This window comes from Orcinus orca, chromosome 21, assembly GCF_937001465.1.
Source record: "Orcinus orca chromosome 21, mOrcOrc1.1, whole genome shotgun sequence".
NCBI classification, from domain to species: Eukaryota; Metazoa; Chordata; class Mammalia; order Artiodactyla; family Delphinidae; genus Orcinus; species Orcinus orca.
This window is the reverse complement of record NC_064579.1, coordinates 18,035,852-18,061,029: the sequence shown is the minus strand read 5'-3', so window position 1 is coordinate 18,061,029 and position 25,178 is coordinate 18,035,852. Positions and strand designations below refer to the sequence as shown.

At 44.9% G+C, this 25,178-nt stretch overlaps 2 protein-coding genes across 6 annotated transcripts in view; one reads left to right on the top strand and one right to left on the bottom strand.

The window, feature by feature from the left end:
- MTUS1 (microtubule associated scaffold protein 1) overlaps positions 1–3,746 on the top strand; it is a 157,491-nt gene extending 153,745 nt beyond the window's left edge. For all 4 annotated transcript variants that reach the window (XM_033400645.2, XM_004277182.3, XM_033400646.2 and 1 more), the window contains 2 exons: positions 480–577; positions 1,132–3,746. In XM_033400645.2, coding sequence (XP_033256536.1) covers positions 480–577; positions 1,132–1,345 — 312 coding nt within the window. In that variant the 3' untranslated portion in view covers positions 1,346–3,746. The remainder of the gene's footprint in view (positions 1–479; positions 578–1,131) is intronic.
- Positions 3,747–4,062: 316 nt separating this feature from the next.
- PDGFRL (platelet derived growth factor receptor like) overlaps positions 4,063–25,178 on the bottom strand; it is a 47,580-nt gene continuing 26,464 nt past the window's right edge. The window contains exons 3-6 of one of the 2 annotated variants that reach the window (XM_004277179.2): positions 15,910–16,061; positions 11,407–11,700; positions 6,264–6,403; positions 4,063–4,576 (exon numbers count right to left, since the gene is read on the bottom strand). In XM_004277179.2, coding sequence (XP_004277227.1) covers positions 4,388–4,576; positions 6,264–6,403; positions 11,407–11,700; positions 15,910–16,061 — 775 coding nt within the window. In that variant the 3' untranslated portion in view covers positions 4,063–4,387. Of the gene's footprint in view, positions 4,600–6,263; positions 6,404–11,406; positions 11,701–15,909; positions 16,062–25,178 lie in introns of both variants that reach the window. The other variant, XM_033400648.2, reaches the window with a different exon arrangement.

Sequence of the window (25,178 nt, the reverse complement as noted above, 5' to 3'; positions counted from 1 at the left end):
ATTAAACATTGCCACGAACTGAATTTTCATCAAACGTGGGATTTTTTTTTTCTTTCAGAATTTACCATAAGAAGCTGTGGTGCCTCTGATAAAGAAAACCGCCGCTAGGTAGCCAGTGTTTATCACCTTGAACCTGAAAGAGGCACAGCCCCCCCCCCCCCCCCCCGAGGGTTGCCGAAGGCAGGGCACCAATTCTTGGGAATTCTGAAGCAATGTGAACTTGAACAAATCACTAACCCCCTGGGTTTGTCCATTTTCAAGTGGCCTGGCGTACCTTTAAAAAGCAATATCCACGTGCTCTGTTTTGCTGCAGTAGATTCTTTTTGCAGTGCGTCAGTGTCGAGACAGTCAACATACCATTAAACTTTCCCGAATGAAATCTCTCCAGTGTGTGCCGGTGTCAGGAAGGTACCTTAGGGAAATAAGGGGCTTTATGTAATTTTTAATGTATAAATGTTGGTACTCTTGTTGACACCAAGGTGGACAACAACACAGCACTGGTGGACAAACTGAAGCGATTCCAGCAGGAGAATGAAGAATTAAAAGCTCGGATGGACAAGCACATGGCAATTTCAAGGTAAAAATAAAACTGTCCTATTTTCCCCGAGCTTCTCCCTTCCTAAAACATCGAGAGTGTTACTTTCTCACCACACTCCACCCATGCCCCTCCTGGAAATGCAACAGAAGCGGGTAGTTAACGAGGTTCTGATTTCTATCCGGAAAAATACGATTGTAGCGTTTAGTGCCTTTACCACAGTGGCCTGGACCAAAGGCTGAGTCCTCAGCGGGCAAGCCTTCCCTTCCCTTTCAGAGAAGGACCACCACAAGACCAAACAGGAAACAGCCCCACACATAGGAGGGTCTTAAGACATGCAGTATAGCTGTGGGAGCGTCACTCACCCTACTATGAAATTGCCCCAAAGTGCAGCTTTTTCTTTGGCTCTAGGTCACACTTCCTGGGTTTCTCTGCCAGCCCAGTACCCATGCACGGTAGCTCCTTTTATTCCAAAGAGATCATTTGGGGCTCTCAAATTTAAAATAGTAAGATTTTTTTCAACCTTTAAAAAAAAGAAAGAAGCAATCAGAGTCACAGGATTTCTGGCTTTTTTTTTTTTTTTTTTTGTCTTCCAGGCAACTTTCCACGGAGCAGGCCGTCTTGCAGGAGTCGCTGGAGAAGGAGTCCAAAGTCAACAAGCGCCTCTCCATGGAGAACGAGGAGCTGCTGTGGAAGCTGCACAACGGGGACCTGTGCAGCCCCAAGAGGTCCCCCACGTCACCTGCCATCCCCTTCCAGTCGCCGCGGAACTCCGGCTCCTTCCCCAGCCCCAGCATCTCGCCCAGATGACCTTCCTGGGAGCTGGAGACAGACTGCGTTTCTGCAGTACTGACCCACCCACAATTGTGGGGGCAGGGGCCGGGGCTGGAGCCACCTTCGCTGACACGCACAGCCTGTCCTAGAACTGGAAAGTCATGGCCCGAACCGGCCCCTTCCAGACAAGACCAGAACTCTGGAGGAAGACGTCCGACTCGGTCCAGGAGACTCCTCCCCAAACAATGCTGTCGGAATGGATCTACGTGGACGCTGTTGCACAAAGCACTTACGGAACGAGAAGATCTTGTTCGTTGCCTTTTTCACCTACGCATAAAGGGGAAAACTCTCAGGGGCCTGTTAAGATAAAGATTTATATAACCTTTGTAACGTTCTTCACCACAGACACCTTCTTGTGATTTACATTTTGGTCTGACTGGGGATGTGTGAATGAAGTGGATGTAACCGAGTGTCATGTGTCTGATGCTGCCTCCTTTGCTGAGTCTGTCTAGAGATGTGCTAATTAAATAGTCAGTGTATGCATCTCTGCAAAAGCCATAGAAGAAAGAGCAGTAGTTGCTAGAACTAGAATTCTTTACCACCAACCCCGCTCAGCCCTTTGCCATGGGGGGGAGAGGGAGAGACAGAAAGAGCTCTGACTTGCCCACGTCTGTCCATGCTTTGCATCCTTTCAGAGTAACTTGTTGGCAGCCTTTCAGTGTTCAGCCATGTCAGTTGAAACTAGCTAGATTTTTTAAACTTACCCATGTGGACGTAAAATACTACAACCCATTTTCTCAAGCTATGAGCAAATGTAGAACCCTAATTTTGCTTTTAAAAAAATGTGTATAAAGAAAGGGCAGTACCCATGGATTGCTTTCTGCCTTATTTTTATCTTGATCTGAGCTATCCTCAGTGATTTCAACTGGCTGCTTCTCTCCCACTAGCCCCATTCCCCCCTCTCCCTTCTCCCCCATCCAGAGCCACAAAAGCAAACCTTCTACCTCCTTCCTACTTTTTCTCTGGGACAAGGAATATGCTTTTCCAGAGCCAGCTCATCTTCAAGGTGCTGAACCACTTTCCAAATAAACCAAGGCCTGGATCCGACAGTATAAAATTTGGGAAATCCTAGAGAGATTAAAGAATGAAAAGGAGTCATTGGCTCGCAGAACTAAGAAAGATAGGACTCAGTGCTTATGGATGGACATGAGCACCTTGATAATAGAACAAAACAGTCTCTGGAGATAATGCTAAACTTCCACGTACCTTTGAGGAGTCCTTCTGTCCTTAGGAAGGTAGCAGAATGACCAGCTGATGAGAGAAGAATGTGGCTTGTACAGTTCTTCTCCAATTTGCATTTCAATTTCCTTTCAAAACTTCACTTATTACCTCCCCCACTTCTGAGACTTTGGGGGAGGTGGAAGGAAGAACTGTGGCTTTTTTCTTTCTCCCTGCATGTGTCAAGCTTGTGCTGTATTTACTAATCAGCATTACTGATGTTCGATGGCTGTACAGATAAGCGCTATAGTAAGAACAGATTCAGGCTACTAGAGGTGGACCTTTGAGTTGACATTTACATAGACACTACAAAGCAGATTGATATTCATGATGCATGGTTTTTGTTTGTTTTTGTTTTACTAGTGATTGCGTCTGAAGTTTTTAACCTCCAACCGTTGATTATGTGTGTAACCTTCCATGTTTGTTTCTGATAAATGGGAACGTAGGTTCACTGCCACCTCCTGGAATCTCTCTGCTCACCTTTCCAAGTTGTTCTCAATGTCCTTAGCCAAAGTTGGGTTTGCCATCCTTTCCCTGCACATGGTCAATCTCGTGCTGTTCCCTGCTGTGCTCCATGCCATTTAGGTGTCTGGGGAAATGATCCTTACACAGTTAATATAAAATGTCTTCAGAGAATGGGAGACAACAGGAGAGAAGATAGGAAACAAAACACGGAACTGTAAAATTATCTTCAAACCAAATGTTATCACTTAGGATGCAAAATGTTGGCACGTCATAAAAATACGGATGTGTAAACAACTGTAGTTGTGCTCAGTTTGTAGTGATGGAAAGTATTTTACTTTGATCAAATAAATAATGCTGGAATATTCAATAGAAGAATTGCATCCTCTGACATACTTCACCCTCCAAAGTGTTACCCAGTTTATAGCAGCACAGGAATTGACATCGTGTCTCCTTCTTAACCTATTTCCCAGGAATTTCCAGTGCAACCACAAAATTGGTCATGGGCTGAAATTTGGCTCACAGAGCTAGACTTAGAGCTTATCTTTTCTAAATTCAAAGCTATGTGTATTTGAGAAATAAATTTTTACTGTTTTTAATAATAAGTTCTGCTGTATAAGGTAAGAAAATTGGAACAGCTACAGTCTAAATATTTTTGAAGATGGTAAAAAAAAAAAAAAGCCTAAACAAAGTTGAATCTTCCTTGATCTGTGCATCTATTTTATATCAAAAGTTAAACTTTTAAAAACACATGCTGTGGTTCTTATAGAATGTCTAATCTAGAACTAGTACTTTTGAGTGCAGTGGTTAAAAAGTTTACGTATTTTTTGATACCTTCATATCATACAATAGTTCATGTTGTATAGTTGAACTATATTATTACTCTGTTTTTAGATTCTCATATTTTGTGGTTGTTATATCAAAGAGAATATTAGGTATTGACTCAGACATTGCTGCCCAAAAATCCTTCTGGATGTACTTCAAGCCAACTTAAAAAACGAGCACTTAGCCCATTTTTTGTTTTTTACAAAAACTTGCTCGTTTAATAGAAATGATTATATAAAGTTGTTTACATATATGCCTTCTTAGTATAAACACTAGAAACCCATATATGTAGGTCGGCAGTCAGAATACATGCTTTCTGCTAGAATTAACACTTCTATAATTAGACCGGGTGACTTCCTTTTAGTTTGGAGGTCTGGGTCTGACTCACAAGGCAGGGCCTGGGGTTTGGCGCCCGACATCAGCCTCTGGCAAAGCACTAGTCAAAAGAACCCTGGAGCTGGTTGTGTACACAAGTGGGCTTTCCGTCAATTCATTTGTACTTCATCTTCCAAGTCAGGAAAACTCCACAGTGGTAGCTACTGAGGTCTGTCCTCGGAGATTCTGAGCGGTGCAAATGTAATAACCTGCGTCAACCATCTCAAAGTCTTCAACGATCAGGACGCTCTGGGAGATCCTCGTGGTGTGGCCCAGTCCTCTGTGGATCAGCCGCCAAGTGTCTTGAATCGTCACGGGCCTTTCATCCTGTTGAACGACACCCCCCGGGGCTGAAGCACAAACCACAACTGCTGTAAACAGCTCCCGTTCATCCTCCGCAAAGTGCAGAACACATGCTTCTAAAAGACTATTTGGTATGCGCAGCTCAACACTGTCTAGTCAGTCTAGGCTGCATTTTTTCCAAGCAGTCTTGAATTTCATTATGCTGTTTGGCTTTCACTTTCTGCCTTTTTTTTTTTTTTTTTTTTTGCGGTACGCGCGCCTCTCACTGTTGTGGCCCCTCCCTTTGCGGGGCACAGGCTCCGGACGCGCAGGCTCAGCGGCCATGGCTCACGGGCCCAGCCGCTCCGCGGCATGTGGGATCTTCCCGGACCGGGGCACGAACCCGCGTCCCCTGCATCGGCAGGCGGACTCCCAACCACTGCGCCACCAGGGAAGCCCTCTTTCTGCCCTTTTCATCAATGTTTCTACTTAATATAAATTTTATTCTTTTGGAACTCCAAGAATGTGGGACTGGTATTAGGCATAAGAATACAGATAAAATTTTCCACTGCTCTCCTGTTGACACTCCCCACGTTCACCCCTTCGCACAGTGGTTCTTATTCACAGAACTTAAAGTCAAAAAGAAGCCCGAAGCACTCACCGTGTAAATGAATACGAGCCCCTAATTGTTCAGACTGGGAGGGGGAGACATAAGATTAGTCAGATGTGCCCTAGGACTACAGTGGGAGAGAAGTTGTACCGAGGATGGATAACGGGACACCCTAGGTGACTTAACTTCGTATTTCTAGAAAGTGAGATGGTCACTTTTGAGATGCTTCTTCCAACTTTGGTGATAAGTAGTGTTTTCTGGATTAGTTTAACATAATTGTAATATTTATAGTATTACTAAATTAATACCCTTTCTGCTAATTAGCAACGTAAAAAAAGAACCCACCTCTAATGAAAATTATTAATGTCTTCTAAACGGAACAACACTTTTTAAAAACAAGTACCTAGTACTAGAAAAGTACCGTTCTCCAGGGGGAGTTACTTTCCACCAATCACAGCCCTGAAAGCAGAAGTGTATTTGCTACCGAGTGAGTACATCTTAGGAGGCCAAATCTCTTCTGGCAACAGAGGGATTATTCCATGTTGGTAGCAAAGCTGTTTATTTTTGTGAGCAGAACAGGCCCAGAGGCTACATGTGCTGGAGTTGTTTTTATGGGAAGTCTATTTTAAAATGATCTCGGCCTCACAGCACCTTTTTGAAGGCCTGGATTTATATGCCAACTTGGTGGTTGTCTACGTAGAGCTCCTTGCTTTGGGGCCCAGCTTTTATAGGGGAGAATACTGCAGGATTCCAGAAGGAGGTTAGATTGGCCTCCAACTGACCCAGAATTAAGATTGAAGATTGAGGTTGCAGGTGAAGGAAGGAGGCCCTCCTTTCCTGTTCATGCCCCGTCCCCTTCCTTAAGGGTCGTGAAGAAAAATAACATGAAGAGAGTACATTGACTGAATTGCCTAATGGAACCCGGTCACCTTTTTCCTGTCCTTTAAAAAAAGCCATTTGTAAATATACTGAAACATCTTAGGAGAAAACAAGTGAGCCTTGGCCCTACCATAGCTGCACACGTCTCTCATACGTCTTTAAGTTACAGTCCGTATCTGTGAGTTGGGGGTGGGTAGGGAACAAAACAAGTAAGGCAGCTGGCTGAGGCCGGGGTATGCTTACCTTCTGCCCTGGATAGATCCACCTGAATTCCACCTCCACATCCGGCTCCCCGAGGACCGTGCAGAGGACGCTGATGTCATCCCCACCCTTCACTTTGTTTGCAGATGCCAAGATGGTTGTTGATGGAGGACCACTGGGAACTGGAAGTGAGCAGGGGATAGGGGACGTGAGATGAAATCCATGGGCCGTGGCAGAGACAAACCAACAGACGTGTTCTCTTCTTTGGGCAGGTATGGAACATTCCTGCCTTTCTTCAGCTCCCCACCTAGCATCGGGCCTACCCTCTCCACCACTTCTGGTTTCCTCTAACACCTCCTCTTTCTCTACCTTGGTGGTCCAGAACGGGGTGGTCATCCAGAAGTCCCCAGGTCCAGGCATTACACTTGTAATGAGGAGAAGAGCCCAGAAGGTCTGCCAGGAGCTCACGTGAAGGGAATAAAAAGGTAGAGGGAGAAGAAGGGAATAAAAAGGCAGAGGGAGAAGAAGGGAATAAAAAGGCAGAGGGAGAAGAGGGTGACTGGGGGCACAGCAAGTAGAAGGAAGAGAAGGCAGCCTGGAGGGAGAGCCACTGATGGGTGAAGATGGACAGGTGTGCGGCCTCAGGAAGTACAGGAGAGAGTCTGAATCTGCCAAAGGGAGAGGTATTTGTAGGAAGGGTGCGTGATGTTTCTACTTCACAGCGTTTCAGAGACAAAATTCTTCATTAGGCTCAGTTCACTCGAGGAAGTTTGACAGCAGCCTTGAGCAAGGCCACGTGCTGGGAGTGGAGGCTACGGCAGCGAACCAGACAGACGTGGTCTCTGAGCTCTGGGGCCTCTATTCTAATGGGAGAGGCAGACACTCAGCAGGTCACTGTGTGGTTGGTTTAGAACCTGAGTTGTGGGAAGAACTTGAAGGAGAAGCCCAGACTGCTGGGGAGGTTCAGGATGGTCTGAGAAGCAGGAAAGGCTTCCTTAAGGGAGGTTTGAACTAAAATCTGAAGGAAAAAGGGGAGACACCAGCAGACAGGCCCAGAGGGGAGGTTAGGGAAGCCTGGGAGAGGGCAGAGGCCGGCCATGCAAGAAGACCTTTCAGGCCACGTGGAAGATTCTGCTAGGAAAAGCAGAAGCCCACTGAATGGTTTTAACTGGAGCTATAATCAGCTACAGTGTGGAAGATGGAGAAAGCATGGGCACAGAAGAGAGCAGTTGGAAAGGTATTCATATTGGCTCAAGGAAGAGATGATGGTAGTTGAACTCTTAGCAGTAGGATGGAGAGAAACAGCAGAATTTGGGGGATTTGATGGAATAAGTCAAAAGAACTGGGAGGAGCCGGGAGTGTTTGGGGCTCCTGCACCCTGGAACTGCAGTGCCATCACTGGGAGGAGGAAAGCTGGAGAACAAGACCTGGGAGGAAGGCCCAGAGTCCAAGGAAGGGCCTGTGAAGCATCTCAGCACAGATGTTAGGGAGAGAATTGGATACACGAAGCTTGCACTCCCAGATCCGGGCCACATACATTCCCCTGGGAGTGATTAGTGACTAGATACGCAGCAGAGCATGGCTATGGTTGAGAACACCCAGGAAGAGGATGAGGACAGACAAAGAAGGTGCCTTGGGGAACTCCAACACTTAAAACCTGGAAGAGGCAGCTCATTCTATGAGGCCACCTGGTACCAAAACCAGACAAAGATAACACAAAAAAAGAAAATTAGAGGCCAATAACACTGATGAACATAGATGCAAAAATCCTCAACAAAATACCAGCAAACCGAATCCAACAACACATTAAGAGGATCATACACCATGATCAACTGGGATTTATCCCAGGGATGTGAGGATTCTTCAATATATGCAAAGCAATCAATGTGATATGATATACCACATTAACAAACTGAAGAGTAAAAACCATATGATCATCTCAACAGATGCAGAAAAAGCTTCTGACAAAATTCAACACCCATTTATGATAAACTCTCCAGAAAGTGGGCATAGAGGGAACCTACTGCAATGTAATAAAGGCCATATATGACAAACCCACAGCTAACATAATTCTCAACAGTGAAAAGCTGAAAGCATTTCCTCTAAGATCAGGTACAAGACAAGGATGTCCACTCTTGCCACATTTATTCAGCATAGTTTTGCAAGTGCTAGCCATGGCAATCAGAGAAGAAAAGAGAATCCAAATTGGAAAAGAAGTAAAACTATCACCGTTCGCAGATGACATGATACTATACGCAGAAAATCCTAAAGACGCTGCCAGAAAACTACTAGAGCTCATCAGTGAATTTGGTAAAGTCACAGGGTACAAAATTTAATACACAGAAATCTCTTGCTTTCCTATATACTAACAATGAAAGATCAGAAAGAGAAATTAAGGAAACAATCCCATTTACCATCACATCAAAAAGAATAAAATACCTAGGAATAAAACCTACCTAAGGAGGCCAAAGACCTGTACTCAAAAAACTGTAAGATGCTGATGAAAGAAATCAAAGATGACACAAACAGATGGAGAGATATACCATGTCATTGTCAAAATGACTAAACTACCCAAAGCAATCTACAGATTCAGTGTAATCCCTATCAACTTACCAATGGCATCTTTCACAGAATTAGAACCAAAAAATTTTACAGTTTGCATGGAAACACAAAAGACCCCAAATAGCCAAAGCAATCTTGAGAAAGAAAAATGGAGCTGGAGGAATCAGGCTCCCTGACTTCAGACTATACAAAGCTACAGTAATCAAAACAATATGGTACTGGCACAAAAAACAGAAATATAGATCAATGGAACAGGATAGAAGGTCCAGAGATAAACCCAAGCACCTATGGTAACCTAATCTATGACAAAGGAGGCAAGAATATACAATGGAGAAAAGACAGTCTCTTCAATAAGTGGTGCTGGGAAAACTGGACAGCTACATGTAAAAGAGTGAAATTAGAACTCTCCCTAACACCATACACAAAAATAAACTCAAAATGGATTAAAGACTTAAATATAAGGCCAGATACTATATAACACTTAGAGGAGAGCATAGGCAGAACACTCTCTCACATAAATCACAGCAAGATCTTTTCTGATTCACCTCCTAGAGTAATAAAAATAAAAACAGAAATAAATAAATGGGACCTAATGAAACTTAAAAGCTTTTGCACAGCAAAGGAAACCATAAACAAAATGAAAAAACAACCCACAGAATGGGAGAAAATATTTGTAAATGAATCGACCGATAGGGGATTAATCTCCAAAATATAACAACAGCTCATGCAGCTCAATATCAAAAAACAAAGAACCCAGTCAAAAAATGGTCAGAAGATCTAAATAGACATTTCTCCAAAGAAGACATACAGATGGCCAAAAAGCACATAAAAAGATGCTCAACATCACTAATTATCAGAGAAATGCAAATCGAAACTACCATGAGGTATCAACCTCACACCAGTCAGAATGGCCATCATCAAAAAATCTACAAACAATAAACGCTGGAGAGGGTGTGGAGAAATGTAAATTGGTACAACCACTATGGAGAACAATATGGAGGTTACTTAAAAAACTACAGACCTACTGTATGACCCAGCAATCGCACTTCTGGGCACATATCCAGAGAAAACCATAATTCAAAAAGATACATGCACCCTGATGTTCATTGCACCACTATTTACAATAGCCAAGACATGGAAGCAACATAAGTGTCCATCGACAGAAGAATGGAATATTACTCAGCCATTAAAAAGAATGAAGTAATGCGATTTACAGCAACACGGATCGACCTAGAGATTGTCATACTGAGTGAAGTAAGTCAGACACAGAAAGACAAATATCATATGATATCACTTATATGTGGAATCTAAAAACTGGGTACAAATGAACTTATTTACAAAACAGAAATAGAATCATAGATGTAAAAAACAAACCTATGGTTACCAGGGGAGAAAGCAGGGGAAGGGATAAATTGGGAGATTGGGATTGAGATATATACACTACTATATATAAAACAGATAACTAATAAGGATCTACTGTACAGCACAGGGAACTCTACTCAAGACGCTGTAATGGCCTATATGGGAAAAGAATCTTAAAAAGAGTGGATACATGTATATGTATAACTAATTCATTTTGCTGTACACCTAAAGCTAACACAACACTGTAAATCAACTACACTCCAATAAAAATTTTTTTAAAAAATTAAAGAGCTGGCAAAGCAGAATGAGAAGGCTGTGGGAAAAGCAGGAAAAAAAATGGGACCAGGGGAGAGAGGGTTTCATGTAGGCAAAGTAGAATCTAGAAGGACAAGGACAGAAACTTGTCTGCTGGACTTAATGGCCTGGGAGGGCCTTTAGCCAAGGCTGCTTTGGTGGATCTTAGGGGAGAAAGCTAAGGAGCATGTGGGAGGGGAGAGGACGGATGGGTACCGAGAGGGCTCTTTCAGGGAGTTTGGCTGTGATGGAGGAGAGAGATGGCTGCAGCAGAGGGTGGTTAATGGAGGGCTGAGAGGGTTATTTCGTAGCAGAGTGTTGGAGATTGTGGCCTTGTGAATAAGTCTCACGGCTGAGAACAAGGGGCATGAAGGAGCCTAAGTTCTCATCTCAGAGAGCAGCTAGCTCTGGGGCCACTCATCCCATCACAGGGTCCCTGAGCAGGACCCCTCCACCCCACACGCAGACCACTCACCAGGCTCATGTCAGAGTTCCTCGGAGGGAGGAGAGTCATCAGTGAGGGACCACCTCCTCTCCTCCCTCACAGGGCTGGGGAGGGTGCTTTCTCTCCTGCAAGTCGGGGGAGGGAGGCCCGAGAGAACACTTGTCAAGGGACGGGAGGTGACGGGTGCTGCCGTAGGAGAGCTGCTCGCTGGCTGACCGTGTGCCCGAAGCTCAGGCTGGAGAGCACGGGAGGATGACATGGGGATCTGGGATCCCCACGATCAATCACACGGAGGCAGGACCAGAGTGAATGTTGCAAGGACTTGAAGAGAAGGGAGTCGGGGGGAGTTGTGTTGGGGTCACGGGCAAGGAGGTAGAACGTTCTAGAAATGGCGGTGCTGCAGAGGAGCCTTTAAGAACAGCATTCTGTGCCTAATTTCCCTCCATAATTGGGAACAGCAGAACCTGATGCTGACCAGCTGGAAGTGACTCACATCTCGGCCCTGGAGGGGAGCGGGCTTACCTTCTGCATAGAGCAGCTGGTACTTGACAGAGATCTGAGACTTGCCCCCGGCCTCCGCCTTGCAGTAGACCACCCCCTGGTGGTCAGAGTGAGGTTGCAGATACACAAAGCCTCTCTTCATATCATAAACGATGTCTGTTCCGTTGGCCTGGATCTCCTTGGCCGGGAACTCCCTGTGGAGCGTGACTTTGGCCGACAGGACAGTCACTCGACAAGGAACCACAGCCTGTCGGTCCGGGTTCAAGTAGATGACATCAAAGTAACTGGGAGAAGGTACAAAGAGTTCTCCTTTCTCTGCAAAGGGAAAGACACAGCCTCATTTATTCTGGAGAAACAAGGTAAGAGCACTTAAAGGGATTCTTATATTCAGGGCACAAAGATGAGGGTGGATTGGCAATATACTCGGATAATGGAGTCCTTATGAACTGAAAAGGCTATTTTTAAAAATACTTTTCCTTTTTTGGAAGAAGTATGTTACTTCCCATTCTTAAAGGAAGTAAAATAGGTATTAGTTCAAGCCCAAATCAGGCCCATTGGATTGTCCCACTTAGGAAGCAGGGAAGGAGGCCGATCTCCTTGTGTTAAGAGCAGCTTTAACACCTGTGGACAATCTGCTGTGTGTCTAGAGAAGTCAGCCCCACAGCCCTTGCTTAGTATCTGCCCGTTGGGAGGAATTTCCTGGCTCAGCACAGCCTCTCTGAGATGGGCCCAGTGAGGGTGCTGGTGTCCTCTTAGCCCAGAGGACTCGTTCCTGGCAAGGTCAATGGAAAGGGAATCAAGCAGGGACAGATGAGGAACCCGCTGGTCTCAGGTTCTGGGCTCTGCTTGGCTGCCACTGGGCTGGGGACCTGCAGCCACTTGCTTACACTTCTCCTGTTCCCTTTGAAATCGCGCTGCATGTTCTTTAAGCTCTAGATGATGGCATTTGTATCTTACAGAAGTAAGGACTGGTTTATCCATTCATCCCTCAGGACAGTCAAGGGACTCTGGATTGGGTTTGGGGGGTTTTGTTTTGGGCATGGCACATTAAATACTTTGTTTTCTGGATCATTCTGTGAGAGATTACACTAATATCTAAGAGAAATCTTTGAACTGAATCACACTCAACATTTATTCAATTGTCTCCTATGTTTTCCTACAGTATTCCCGAAACAATTATTCTTGGCTTTCTTCACTAGCCTTTGTGCCCCAGTTGTACGATTTTTTTGTTTTTTAGGTTGGGGACAGAATTCCTGGACACAATAGCAAATGTCTCCATGGGCCAAGCGTTCTTTAGCTCTGAGTGCCAGCTTCTGTAACATGGAATCATGGCTTACTGAGTCTCCATCCTTTGCAAGACTTTCCATCAGCCTGGGTGACTTGTGCCACTTCACGATAAACTGACCTTCAGGCTTAGGCGAGGGCACCTTGCTCAACATCGTCCCTAACACCCCTGTGTGCACACAGAATAAGTCCGTGTGGCCTTGAATGTGTCACTTCATCTCTCTGTGCTTCAACAACCCCATTTGTAAAGAGGAGAATCTGGAGCAGATAGTATTAAAGGTCTCTTTTTAGCAAACGTATTTAAGGAATGTACGGTTGTCAGATTCAGAAACAACTTTTGTTTTAAGGTTTTATGGAGGAATCTGAAACAACGAGCAAAGCCAGTAGAAGGGGACAATCTGAACTTCAGAACACAAAAATGAGGTCTTACTTCCTGTACTATAATCCATGCTTTGAAAGAAGTGACCACACCCGTTGCTTTAACAAACAGAAAAAAAATACGTATTTGCCAAGTGAAGGGAGTAAGAAAGGCTGCAGGAAGAATATATGAATGAGTAAACAAATTATTATCTATGAATTAAACCTGTCAAATTTTCATTTATTCATCACTTGACATTTATTAAGCATGTACTACATAAAATATTTTATTAATTCATTTGATTATTGTAACTTGAAAAATAATACTGAATTTCCTTTAAAATAAAAAAAAATTTGCCATCAGTAGATTCCATCTACCAAAAAAAAAGTATGTTCAAGTTTATATTTAAAATTATAGATCACATATGCCCCCCACTCAAAAAACTTAGTTAATAGGCTATAAGCTAAAATCCAAATGATAACAAACTCCACATTTGGTAAAGTGCTTGTTAATGTGGTTTTACTGCATTTGTAAACTGGAGCCTATGCCTTTTACTATGAAGAAGCCCTACTGCTGGTAATATCCTCCTCCTTGATCTGGGTAGTGGTTACATATGTACAGTTCCCTTGAGGATCACCCACTGAGCTGTAGAGTCATGATTTGTGTATTTCCCTTTGTATACATTATCCTTCAATATAAAGTTAGAGAGGGGGGAAAACCCTCTGAGAGCCTCCTGGATGCAGATTAAATATAACATGTGGCAGTTGCTTAATCAAAAATTGCGCAAATTAACCACAGTCAAAAGAAGCTTCACAGTGTTTGCAATCAAACCGTAGGAAACATAAAAACATAACGAATGCCAGACTTTTCTCTGTGTGGGTGGTAGGGAAGCATATGTTCTGAAAGACTCCAGAGCTAATAGCCTCCATAACAGCCCATCCTGGTTTTCCAAACCCACCCAGTGGCTGAAAAGACACATCGCTAAACCTTATGCCGAAAATCCAACCGGACTCCTAGTGCCGAGGGATAAGAAAACGATACAACGCTTTAGGTCGCGTCCCTGATCCAGGTTTCTTGAAGGTTGAAATAAATGTTGATTTTTCTTAGCCTTCCTTTGATGCACAAAAGGGCTTCCGTAAGTTAAGAGGATCTACCTCCAGAACTCAGAGAACCTATGACCCTAGTGAGACAGTCTGCTTGAGGGAGGTCTTCAGTTCAAAACCTCAGCTCCAAAAACCACTATTTGGGGAAGACATGGCAGTGCTAATCACCGCATAGAATTTTCATTCTGCAATTTGAAATGTGGTATCAGTTCTTGTCCAGAACAACAGGCTCTGTTAGTCTTCATTAGTTGCCTTTTCCACTGCTGCTTCCTGGTGTCGTATCATACTAAGGGCACATGGGCACTTCTGGGTGGCACATTCCAGAATGAGACTCAGAAGCGATGGCCCATGAACAACTGTCAGCAATTCTGACGACACCATTTATGCCAGCTCGTGTGTGCCTGTCAATCTGTCCATCACCTTGTCTCAAAAGTGGGTTGAGGCAGTAAGAACATTGGATCCTGGATCAGAAAAACGGGGTTTGACTCTCTACTCCGCCACGTGAAGTCATGGAACGTGGAACACATCACCTTGCCCTGTTGCGTCTCAGCAACAGCATTAGTATTTCTAAAACAGATAATTAAGTAGTTTCCACTTACCTCCTCATGGTATTGTGGAAATGGAATGAGAGGCATGTGTTTCCACGATGGCAGAGCACCCTGCTCGTGTATCTGCTTGCCAGAGAGGAGCTCTTTGGGTTGGAGGGGAGAATGTATGAGATTTTGCTAAAGCGTTCATTAAAGGCCAGAGCCTAAGGTCATTTGAGTTGTAGACCTAAGTCACTGTGGCAGCCCCTGCCCACTCAGAAAGCCTCCTGGCTTCACCTGAAATGCCTTGGACCACAGCAGCGCTAGGGCGTAGCATTTGAAAGATTCCTGAAAGCTGTTCCTGACCTCTGAGCCTTGTCGGAGAACATCTTCCTCCAAACTCTAGAGTTTAGAGATCTCAGCAGAGGAAGGAGGCTGGCAAGCTACTCTCCAGGGCCCGTTTCTCCAAGTGCAAGTTCCACCTGGCAAACCCAGATCTCACCCTACAGGGGAGAAGATCTGCCTATTTTCAGGCACCTCACTGGGATTCAGGCATCAGGATTGGAGCCACACAGGCTGCAGCCTTGGGGAACACTGCCCCCAAACCTCAGCCCACGGTACTCACAAAGGCAAACGCGCGGAGGCCTTTAGCCAGGCATCCTATGACTGTGGAGCTTCCGGAAAGGAGCTCATCAGAGATTCTGAGAGCGCAGCGACCGAAAGTCTACAGCAACGCTGTGCAATAGAGCTTTCTGTGATGATGGGTAGTCCTCTGTCCCCACCATCCTTTAGGACAGCTACAGCCACACGTGTCAGTAGAGCACTTGAAGCATGGCGAGTGCCACCCAGGAACTGAGTTTTTAGCTTTAATTTTAACTAATCCCCATTTACATTTAAAGTCACACATGTCTAGTGGCTACAATATTGGACAATGCAGTACAGACTCTGGAACCAGACAGTTCTGGGTGCAAATCCACGTTCAGCCACTTACTTGCAGTCTGACCTGAAGGACTTACTTAATCTCTCTAAACCTCAACTTTCCCATTGGGAAAAAAAAATGATATTAGTACTGACCCTGAAGGGTTCTTGTGAGACTTACATGAAATAATTGATGTAAAGCATTGAGCCCAGAACCTGGCAAACAGTGAGCGCTCTGATTGTACTTATTTGATAATCAGCAGACAGTGGGAACCTTTAATATGGACCAGGTCCAGAGGTCTGAAGAGTTCCACTAACGCAGCCAACCTTTTACCTGTAAAAATGATGTAGGTGGAGCCCGTTTTGGCCTCGTCCCTCCTGCAGATGTAGCCGTTGCAGAGCTGCCCCCAGCAGCTGAATTCACCCGTGTCGGCCGCGGTGGAGTTGACCAGGGTCAGCTGGCCGTAGCGCTCGTGCTGCTTCACACTGTCAACAAGAGCAAAGCCGGGGCGCGGTGGGGCTGGGGCCTCGCGCCCATCTCTCCCTGCTCCATCATCCTCGCAGATAAAGCCCCAGCGGCTCCAGGCAGAGTGCCCTTTCTCAGATGGCACTGACTAATAAAAGAGTGTATTTGGGGAAAAGTATGTTGGGCGGGGGGGTAGATGGGGGAGGCAGAGAGAAAGGCCTTTCCTAGAAGGAAGTCACATTTTCTAAGGAGAAGACATTCTCTTCAACCTCAGGACTGGGGTTTCCTTAAGCAAAATCACTGGTGCATTGCGACGCAGCTGCACAAGTTCAGCCACAAAGCCTTGGGCAGGCGTCTTGCTTTCAGCTTTCGTTTCTCGTGAGTTTATTTAAATAGCAGTCAACAGGAATGAAAGCAAAACCTCTTTGATCAATAAGAATAAGCCTCTGAATACAAGCTTGGAATCCTTGAGGTGCTACATTATTAAAAATAAAAACTTCCCTTCAGGAAAGGATGCATTGGTTGCTGAGACGCGGAGCCCCTCTCATGCACCCACCTCTGGTCAAGTATCTAGAGCTTTTGGGCACTTCTCCTCTGGCCTCACACTATTATTTCTTCTTTTAATTTCTCATTTTTTAATCTCTTGTATTTTTATCTTGTTGCATGTGAATATATTTGCAAACCCCTTCAGGTCCTTTTTGAAATGAGGAGACATAAATATTTACTATTATTAAACACTAATATTAGCTGATTGTCATGGTAATTCATTGTATTATATGATGTTAGGAACCCATATGTGTCATCCTCGGGATGGATGCCCTCCCCCACCGTGGCCTTGGCATGTGAGGATGCCAAAATAAATGGCTTCAACCTGAGGATGCATCTCAAATCCCCTCTGGGATCCACATACTTTTCTGATGTAGGCGAGATTCTCCTGTGATAGGTTGCAGCAACAGCATGGTCACCACTTTAAATTTAGCACGCAGCAGAATGTCTCGCTGGTTGGTCTTCAACACAACCTGTTCTGGTCTCTGCTGAATAGCTGCTTTGCCCACCCGTTCTGCCAGGAGATGCTCTGTACTCCCACTCCCTCAACTGCCTCCTTTCAACTGAACGGAAATCTCTCCTCCTTCAGGAAGCTTCTAATTAGAACCAACTCAGAAATCTCCCTGCTTTCTCCCAGTGATGTAATTGGCTCTGTCCTCTCACCCCTCCGACACCTCTGGCTTCCTGTTATTACGATGGATGGTGAAAACTTTGGGGGCACGAATAGTGCCCTATTTGTTTTATATTCCCTAAGCAACAAATCTGTGCGCAGTATACAGTAAAGTTTCTCTAGAAACAAGGGGACTGAAATGAAATTGAACATCAGTGTTGGAACTGGAAAGAACCTTAAAAAGCAGGAATCCAAAAAAAAAAAAAAAAAAGCAGGAATCCAGTTCCCAATTTTGCATATGAGGAAACTGAGTGTCAGAGAGCAGAAGGGACTCCCCTGAGACCCACAGCTGGAGAACAGCTGAACAAAACTGTCTTCCTTAACTCAATTAAGTATGTACCCAATACACATTCATTAGATGATAAAATGCATACAAAGTACTTCATGCCATGCCTTGTTCACTGTATTTTCCTAATTATATCTTAATTACATATAACTGCAGGTTAGTAGTAGTTATTGTGAACACTACTACAACAATGAAAACTATGCACACCCAACATTGGGGATGGCTAGCACCGCAAATAAAAACCAGTAGCCCAGGACTTCCCTGGTGGCGCAGTGGTTAAGAATCCGCCTGCCAGTACAGGTGACATGGGTTCGAGCCCTGGTTCGGGCAGATCGCACATGCCGTGGAGCAACTAAGTCCGTGCGCCACAACTACTGAGCCTGTGCTCTAGAGCCCACGAGCCACAACTACTGAGCCCACAAGCTACAACTACTGAAGCCCACGTGCCTAGAGCCTGTGCTCCGCAACAAGAGAAGCCACCGCAATGAGAAGCCCGTGCACTTCAACGAAGAGTAGCCCCTGCTCGCTGCAACTAGAGAAAGCCCGCGCGCAGCAACGAAGACCCAACGCAGCCAAAAATAAATAAATTTATTAAAAACAAAAAAACCAGTAGCCCTCAAGGATATTACAATCCAGCTGGGGAGCTAAAACTAATATACATGAAAAGATCAGAGTGTAACTAAAGCGCTGCTCACAGCAGAGCAGTAGGAATTCTGAGAAGGGATTCATCACTGCGGGTGGAAGAGGTAGAAGGCAGCTGGACTTTGAAAGGTGGAGGTGGAGGGACAGCAGGGGCTGAGAGACAGCGAGCTTGCTGGCTCCGGAGAACACAGCCGCAGGGGGCTGGGAGGGACCTGCTCTGCTCATTTCACTGCTGTGTCCCCAGTGCATGGTGGGTAGAAGGCACTCAGTGCTGATTTGGGGATTTAATCCATTAATTACAGAAGGAGTTGGAGGGAGGGGGTTGGAGTCACAGGACATGTGGTTGAGAACAGCGAGAGGGGTACACATTTCACTCACCAGGCAGCAGGGACCGCCCGGTCTGGGAGGTGGGAAGCACTGGGCCCACCTTAGCCAGGGTACGAGTGGGGAGAACAGGTATGGGAGAGGCAGGGGGAGGAGGGAGAGGCAGGGGGAGGAGGGAGAGGGAGAGGCCGTTACTGGGGTGAAGAGCAAGCACTGGGGCCAGGCTGGGTGTTGGCAGTGGAATGGAAGTGAATATAAGGCTTGCTTTCTTGGGGAAGAGTTACGACAGACTGGGTATAAGAGGTGGAAGAAAGACACATGAAGAATGACCACTTGATCTGTATTTCCACGCGGTGGAAAGAATGAGGTTTTAACTAAGATGGAATAGGTGAGAAAAGAAAGGAGATGGGGCTGACCAAATAATAGATTCACTACCGGAGATTTTGAATTTGTGATAAAATGTGGGTCAGGTAAGTGTGGATGTCGTGTGGTGTCATTGGAAATACAGGCCGGGCACAGAGGAGGTAAAACAGCTCTAGATTTGTATTTGGGGGAATCGTGGGTGGGTACGGGCAGCAGCTAAGGAATGAATGAACTCAGCAAGGAAAAGTGTGGAGAAGAAAGAGAAGGCTGAGGACAAAATCTAGAGCCAAATCGGGGCGAGTAGGAAAAGTAGAGGTGGATGGAGGGGAAAAGTAGAATCAGCAATGAAAGAAGAATCAGGAAAGGGGATCATCAAGAAGAAAGATTCAAGGGCTTCCCTGGTGGCGCAGTGGTTGGGAGTCCGCCTGCCGATGCAGGGGACACGGGTTCGTGCCCCAGTCCGGGAAGATCCCACATGCCGTGGAGCAGCTGGGCCCATGAGCCATGGCCACGGAGCCTGAGCGTCCGGAGCCTGTGCTCCGCAACAGGAGAGGCCACAACAGTGAGAGGCCCGCGTACCGCAAAAAGAAAAAAAAAAAGATTCAAGAAACTGATGGTTAATGCCTTTCAGAGAGATCATGACCACATACACACACACTTCATCTGGCAGAATGAAAGTCTCTGGCAACCGAGATAGTAATTTCAGTTGTGAGGAGGGAGCTTGATTTCAGCAGATAAAAGCTGCAAAGGCGGACAGACAATGGAGGTGAAAGTCTTCCCAGGTGGAACATAACATCCGGCCACATTCCCTATGGAGCTCAGACCCCAGGGCACGAAATCAGTAAGTGATCAATAAATGTACTGAGCACCCTCTGTGGGCCCAGCATGTCCCAGCACGGGAGTGATAGAAATTGAAAGACGCCATTCCTACCAGGAAAGAAACTGCACACGTAAAAAGGGAGCACTGGGGCTCACCCTACCACCATGCTGTGTCTTTAGCAGGATTGGGGGTGGGAGGAAGGAAACGCACTGGAAACCATTTCTGGATTTTTCCACCCCCTCTTCTTGTAAACAATGTAAAACAGGAAACAAATTATTTAGCTGGATTACAGTTTAAATGCCTGGATTTAAAATGTCCATTTCTACTAATGGGCTCACATAGTCCAAGCAGCAGGCTACCCCAGGGGTTGGGATGTGACCTCAGGCCTCTGGGGGTAGAGTCTCCACCAGGAGGTGAAGACGAGGATTCACTGAGTCCTGCAGAGCCCGGTCCCAAGATGCTTCAACCGTAGACCCTCCCTCCTCCTGTAACTACTTCACAGATCCCTGGGGATAGAAGAAGTGCAAGATGTGAGTGGAGCTTTTAAAAAGAAAAAGGTGCTGCAACAAAAACACACTGACAGACATAGAGGACAGACTAGTGGTTGCCAAGCGGGGGTGGGGAGGGGAGGGAAGGATTGGGAGTTTGGGATTAGCAGAGGCAAACTATTAGACATAGAATGGATAAACAACAAGGTCCTACTGTATAGCACAGGGAACTATATTCAATATCCTGGAATAAACCATAATGGAAAAGAATATGAAAAAGAATATATATACAACTGAGTCACCTTGCTATACAGAAGAAATTAACACAACATTGTAAATCAACTATACTTCAATAAATTTTTAAAAAAACTAGAGAATCACTCTGAAAAATAATAAAAAGAGGTGCTGCAACAAATTGCCCCCCCAGAAAGAGCAAAGCAGAATTTACATTAATTGGAGGCAGCTCTGAACACCCCAGCACATCAGCTCACCCCAAATATTTTTATTCCAAACCAGCACTTCCAGACCTGACCCACAGTGAACTCTGATGGACAAGTCCAGGAATTGTGTGTATGTGTGTCTTCCAATGGGCTACCCTGGCCTTTACATACACAGCGTCCATCCCCATCGGTGGAGGCTGGAAACTTCATGTATGTAGCCCAGCCTACTCTTTTCTGGAGGGGACCATGTCATGGGATGGCACAGAGGAGGGGACTGATGGCTCCCAAAGTCAGGGGGAAGTGACCAGGTGACAATGGTGGGGTCATCCACACTCCTGTCCTTCCCCCAGACTCTATAAGACAAGCGTGGGAGGTGAGCCCTGGGTTCCAAGAGAATCAGTTCATTGGTTCCATAAATAGTCAATTAGTGCAAATGAAATGGGAGCATTGGGAGGAGAGAGGCAGGGACACAATGATGTCTGAAGAGTTCCCTGCTCTCAAGTTCCTTCATGCAAAGTGCCCTGGGCATTCCAAGGAGGGTGACCAGGACAAGCTTCAAGACAGAGTTTCAACATGCACCAAACAGAGGGTGTATGTTCCCAGGGAAGGAGATCCCTGAAAGGAGACCAAGGCAGGTTCAATTCATAACAGAGAGAGTTGGGCTGGAAGGCAGGTGGCCAGAGGACTGGGGTGACAGGCAGCAGTCACATGAGGTATAAGATCATGGACTTTGGCGCCACACTGATAGGATTCAAATCCCAGCTCCACCATGACCTTCAGACTCCTTATCTAGAGCTCACGCCTTCCAGTCCGGCTACACCTACAGACTCCTAGTAACAACAACAATAATATCTAACACTTATGAAGGGCATTAGGCTAAGCTCTTCAAGTTCGCTCAAGACTTAGATCAGAGCCTGACACAGAGTAAGAGCTCAATATATTTTAGACGTTGTTACTGTGACGGGCCTCACGACCGCATCAGGATGGAGGTACTATTTTCCCCCTCTTATGATGAAGACACTGAAACTTACAAAGTACTTTATCCAAAGTCTCCCAACTCTAAGTGGTAGAGCTTCTAACCTAGTGTCATATAGACTCGGGTTACGAATGTTTGTAAATGAAAAGGACATGGATTTCCATCCTACCGAAATGAAATGAACGGAAGGAATTTTGACTGAGAAATGGTGCCTCTATCTAGCTTGTAAATCTTGTTAAATATTGTCACACACACACACCCCCCCCAAAAATTCCTCAAACCTGGAAGAACTGATTAAATTAGCTCAGTATTATTCATGATACCCCCTTTTCTATTTAAATGGACAATTAGTCATTCAGCAAGTGGTTGAAGGAAACGAGCAGCAAAACAACCAGTTATTACCATTATAACTGACAGCACCCAAGGTGCACGTTACTCTTTCTCAATCCCATGGGATGGTGATGATGAAACTACGACTCATAATTAAAATCTAAGTGGTGCTTAACACGTGGTAAGTACTGTTTCAAGCCCTTTTCACATTTGGACTGATTTCATCCTCAGAACAGCCCTGAGAGTTAGGTGCTATTATTATACCCATTGTCGTAGGTGAGCAAACTGAGGTTAGGTAACTTTCCCAAGTCAGTGTTGGAGTCCCAGGAGGAGTAGTTGAAGGTCAATTTAAATAACTTTCCTAGGGCCACCCAACTATATGATCCCAGCTATTCTGCCTTGGGAGACTCTGTGATGACTTCATTGCATAAAACAGAAAGGTAAGGAGGAAGGTGAAAAGATGGAATCAAACCTAGAGTCTGTCATACAGAGTGAAGTAAGTCAGAAAGAGAAAAACAAATACCATATGCTAACACATATGTATGGAATCTAAAAACAGAAAGAAAAAAAAATGGTCAGAAGAACCTAGGGGCAAGATGGGAATAAAGATGCAAACCTACTAGAGAATGGACTTGAGGATACGGGGAGGGGGAAGGGTAAGCTGAAACAAAGGGAGATCAGCTAGGTGCTTTGTGACCACCTAGAGGGGTGGGATACGGAGGGTGGGAGGGAAGGAGATGCAAGAGGGAAGAGATATGGGGACATATGTATATGTATAAGTGATTCACTTTGTTGTAAAGCAGAAACTAACACACCATTGTAAAGAAATTATACTCCAATAAAGATGTTAAAAAAATAAAGATGGCTTCAAAAACAAAAAAGATGTAATCAAATATCCTCCTTATTCAAATAACATTCATTTCAGAATCATAAATTATTTATTAGCTTCTACTACATGCAAGGAACGGTGCCAAGCATCAAGGGAGATAAAGATTAGTGAGTATTTGCTTGTCATGTTTCCAGTGTGTGTACAGGGCCTGTGTTTACTCTAAGGCTCCTTTTAAGAATGTGTCAGAAAATAATTGCTCCACCATGTGCTGGGAATGGAGCCACATCAACAGAGCACAAATCCTGGGTAAAATATATCAAAGCTCCACAGTTATGACCAAAAAAAAAAAAAAAAGATGAAAAGAAATATGTATGAGGAACTAGTAGAGAGCCCAATATGTAAACTGAGGAACTTCAAAGTGAATATAGTTCCAATATCAGAAATTAAGCTGAAATACATCTATCTATCTAGATATCTGTCTGTCTGCATATTTGAATACTGTCCAAGGACGTACTCAAAACCCTGGCAATATAACTACAGTATTTCTATCCCAACAACAGCTTATGTGAATGTATATGAAATGTGACTTGGGTCTTTTCTATTACAATGACTTATGTCAGATTCCTCTGTGCTATTTAAAAAGAAGTTATAGTAGGCATTTTCAACTGGTTCACAGGAGCTCACATTCGTGATGTCCCTCCAGCCCTGCCAGCCTCTCTCTCATTCTCCAGCTCCTTTCCTGGACACCCACCCCACTCTGACCGCTGTACTGGAATGTTCCCTTTCTCTTCCCACCCCACCTCTTCCAGCCTGCTGGCGGCATCTCTCCTCTTTGCCTCTCTTGCCAAACCATCTGGCTGCTTTACAAAGGAAAAGTTCCTCTTCCTCCTTCAGAGATTTCCAGAGCTTAAGAAAACAAGGCATGGATATCCCTTTGACACCACAAGCCCACACCAGGCCTGATACACCAGAGGTTAACCAAACAGAAAACCCTGTCAGGCCGCCTAGAATAATGTGCACAGCCACATGCTATAAAGGCAACACAATATAAAGCTCACCTCCAGATTTTTAAAGTACCAATGAGCCATCCCTGATTATACATTTGCAGAGCGTCCATTCTGCAGTTTTTAAAGCAGTTTAACTTGCTTTGCTTTTCTTACAGTTTTTCTTCTCTTAGGACAAAGTAATACGTGCTCATTTAATTTAGAAAGTTAGAAACCCCATGGATCAGTTAAAAAAAAAAAAGGAAGGTCACTGAAAATCTCAAGACACACTGTCAACACTGTAAGTGGGGAATCTTCCAGTTTTATCTAGATCTTGATGTCAACATCGACTCTACGTCTCTCTTCCATTCCTTACGTTCTATGAGCCTATAAATCGATCCTTCTAGAAGAATGTTTCAGATGCTCTACAAAACCATCAGATTATTTTCCTGAGAACCATTTTATTATCTCCTCCAGCTTTACAACACAAGCAGCTCCCAGTGTGCACAGAATCGAATGCCACCGCCTTTGCCTGGAATCCAAGGCTCCTATGCTCTCCCAACACGTCCATGGTGGACCCTCCTCTCCATCCAGCCCAACTCCTCACCCACCCAGACACATCCGTTGGTTTCCATCCCAGCCCTCCAGCCATCTCTTTACCTCTGAAAGGCTCTCTTCTTTTTCCATCTGACCTAAACCTCATTATTCTTTCAAGTCCTATTCTTGGGAAGACCTTTTATGGTTGGTGGTATTTGTAAAATGGTGGTTAAGAGCATGCACTGAGTCAGATTTCCTTGGTTCGATCCTGCTTCCACTACTTACTGGCTCTGTGACCGTGAACAAGTTATTTAACTTTACTTGTGCTCAATTTCCTCATCTGAGGCAGGGAGATTAATCGTCCTTACCTTCTAGGGTTGTTATGAGAATTTAGTTAATAAATGTACAAGCTCCTGGAAAGATGCTGGCACAGAATAAGTGCTCACAAAGTTTAGGTGCTATTGGGGTTGCCCTAGTACACACTGATCTAAGCTTCTTCTCACACTCTGCACTTGATCCTGTTATCACTATGTGTGTGTGTGTATACACACACACACACATAACTGCTTAGTATGTAACCTTTTCAACTTCCTATTATACTTCTCTAGTGAAATGATCCTTCTTAAGCAGGAATCAGGAACACGTCTCACGCTTGTCTGTGTCACTCACAGCCTTCTACATGGCGTGATGTGATGCAGACAGCAGTTACAGGTGACCATGTGCAGAACAGAATAGAATTCACATGGGTTGAATTCTTGTCCAAGGGTCCTAACTCCTTGGCCCCCATATCATCTAACTCACGTTAGATTAAGTACAAGTTCCAGGGTCATTTTGGAACCAGAAGGGAACTTACAGATCATCTGGTTGAATCCCTCATTTCACAGAGATCCAGTGACTCACCCA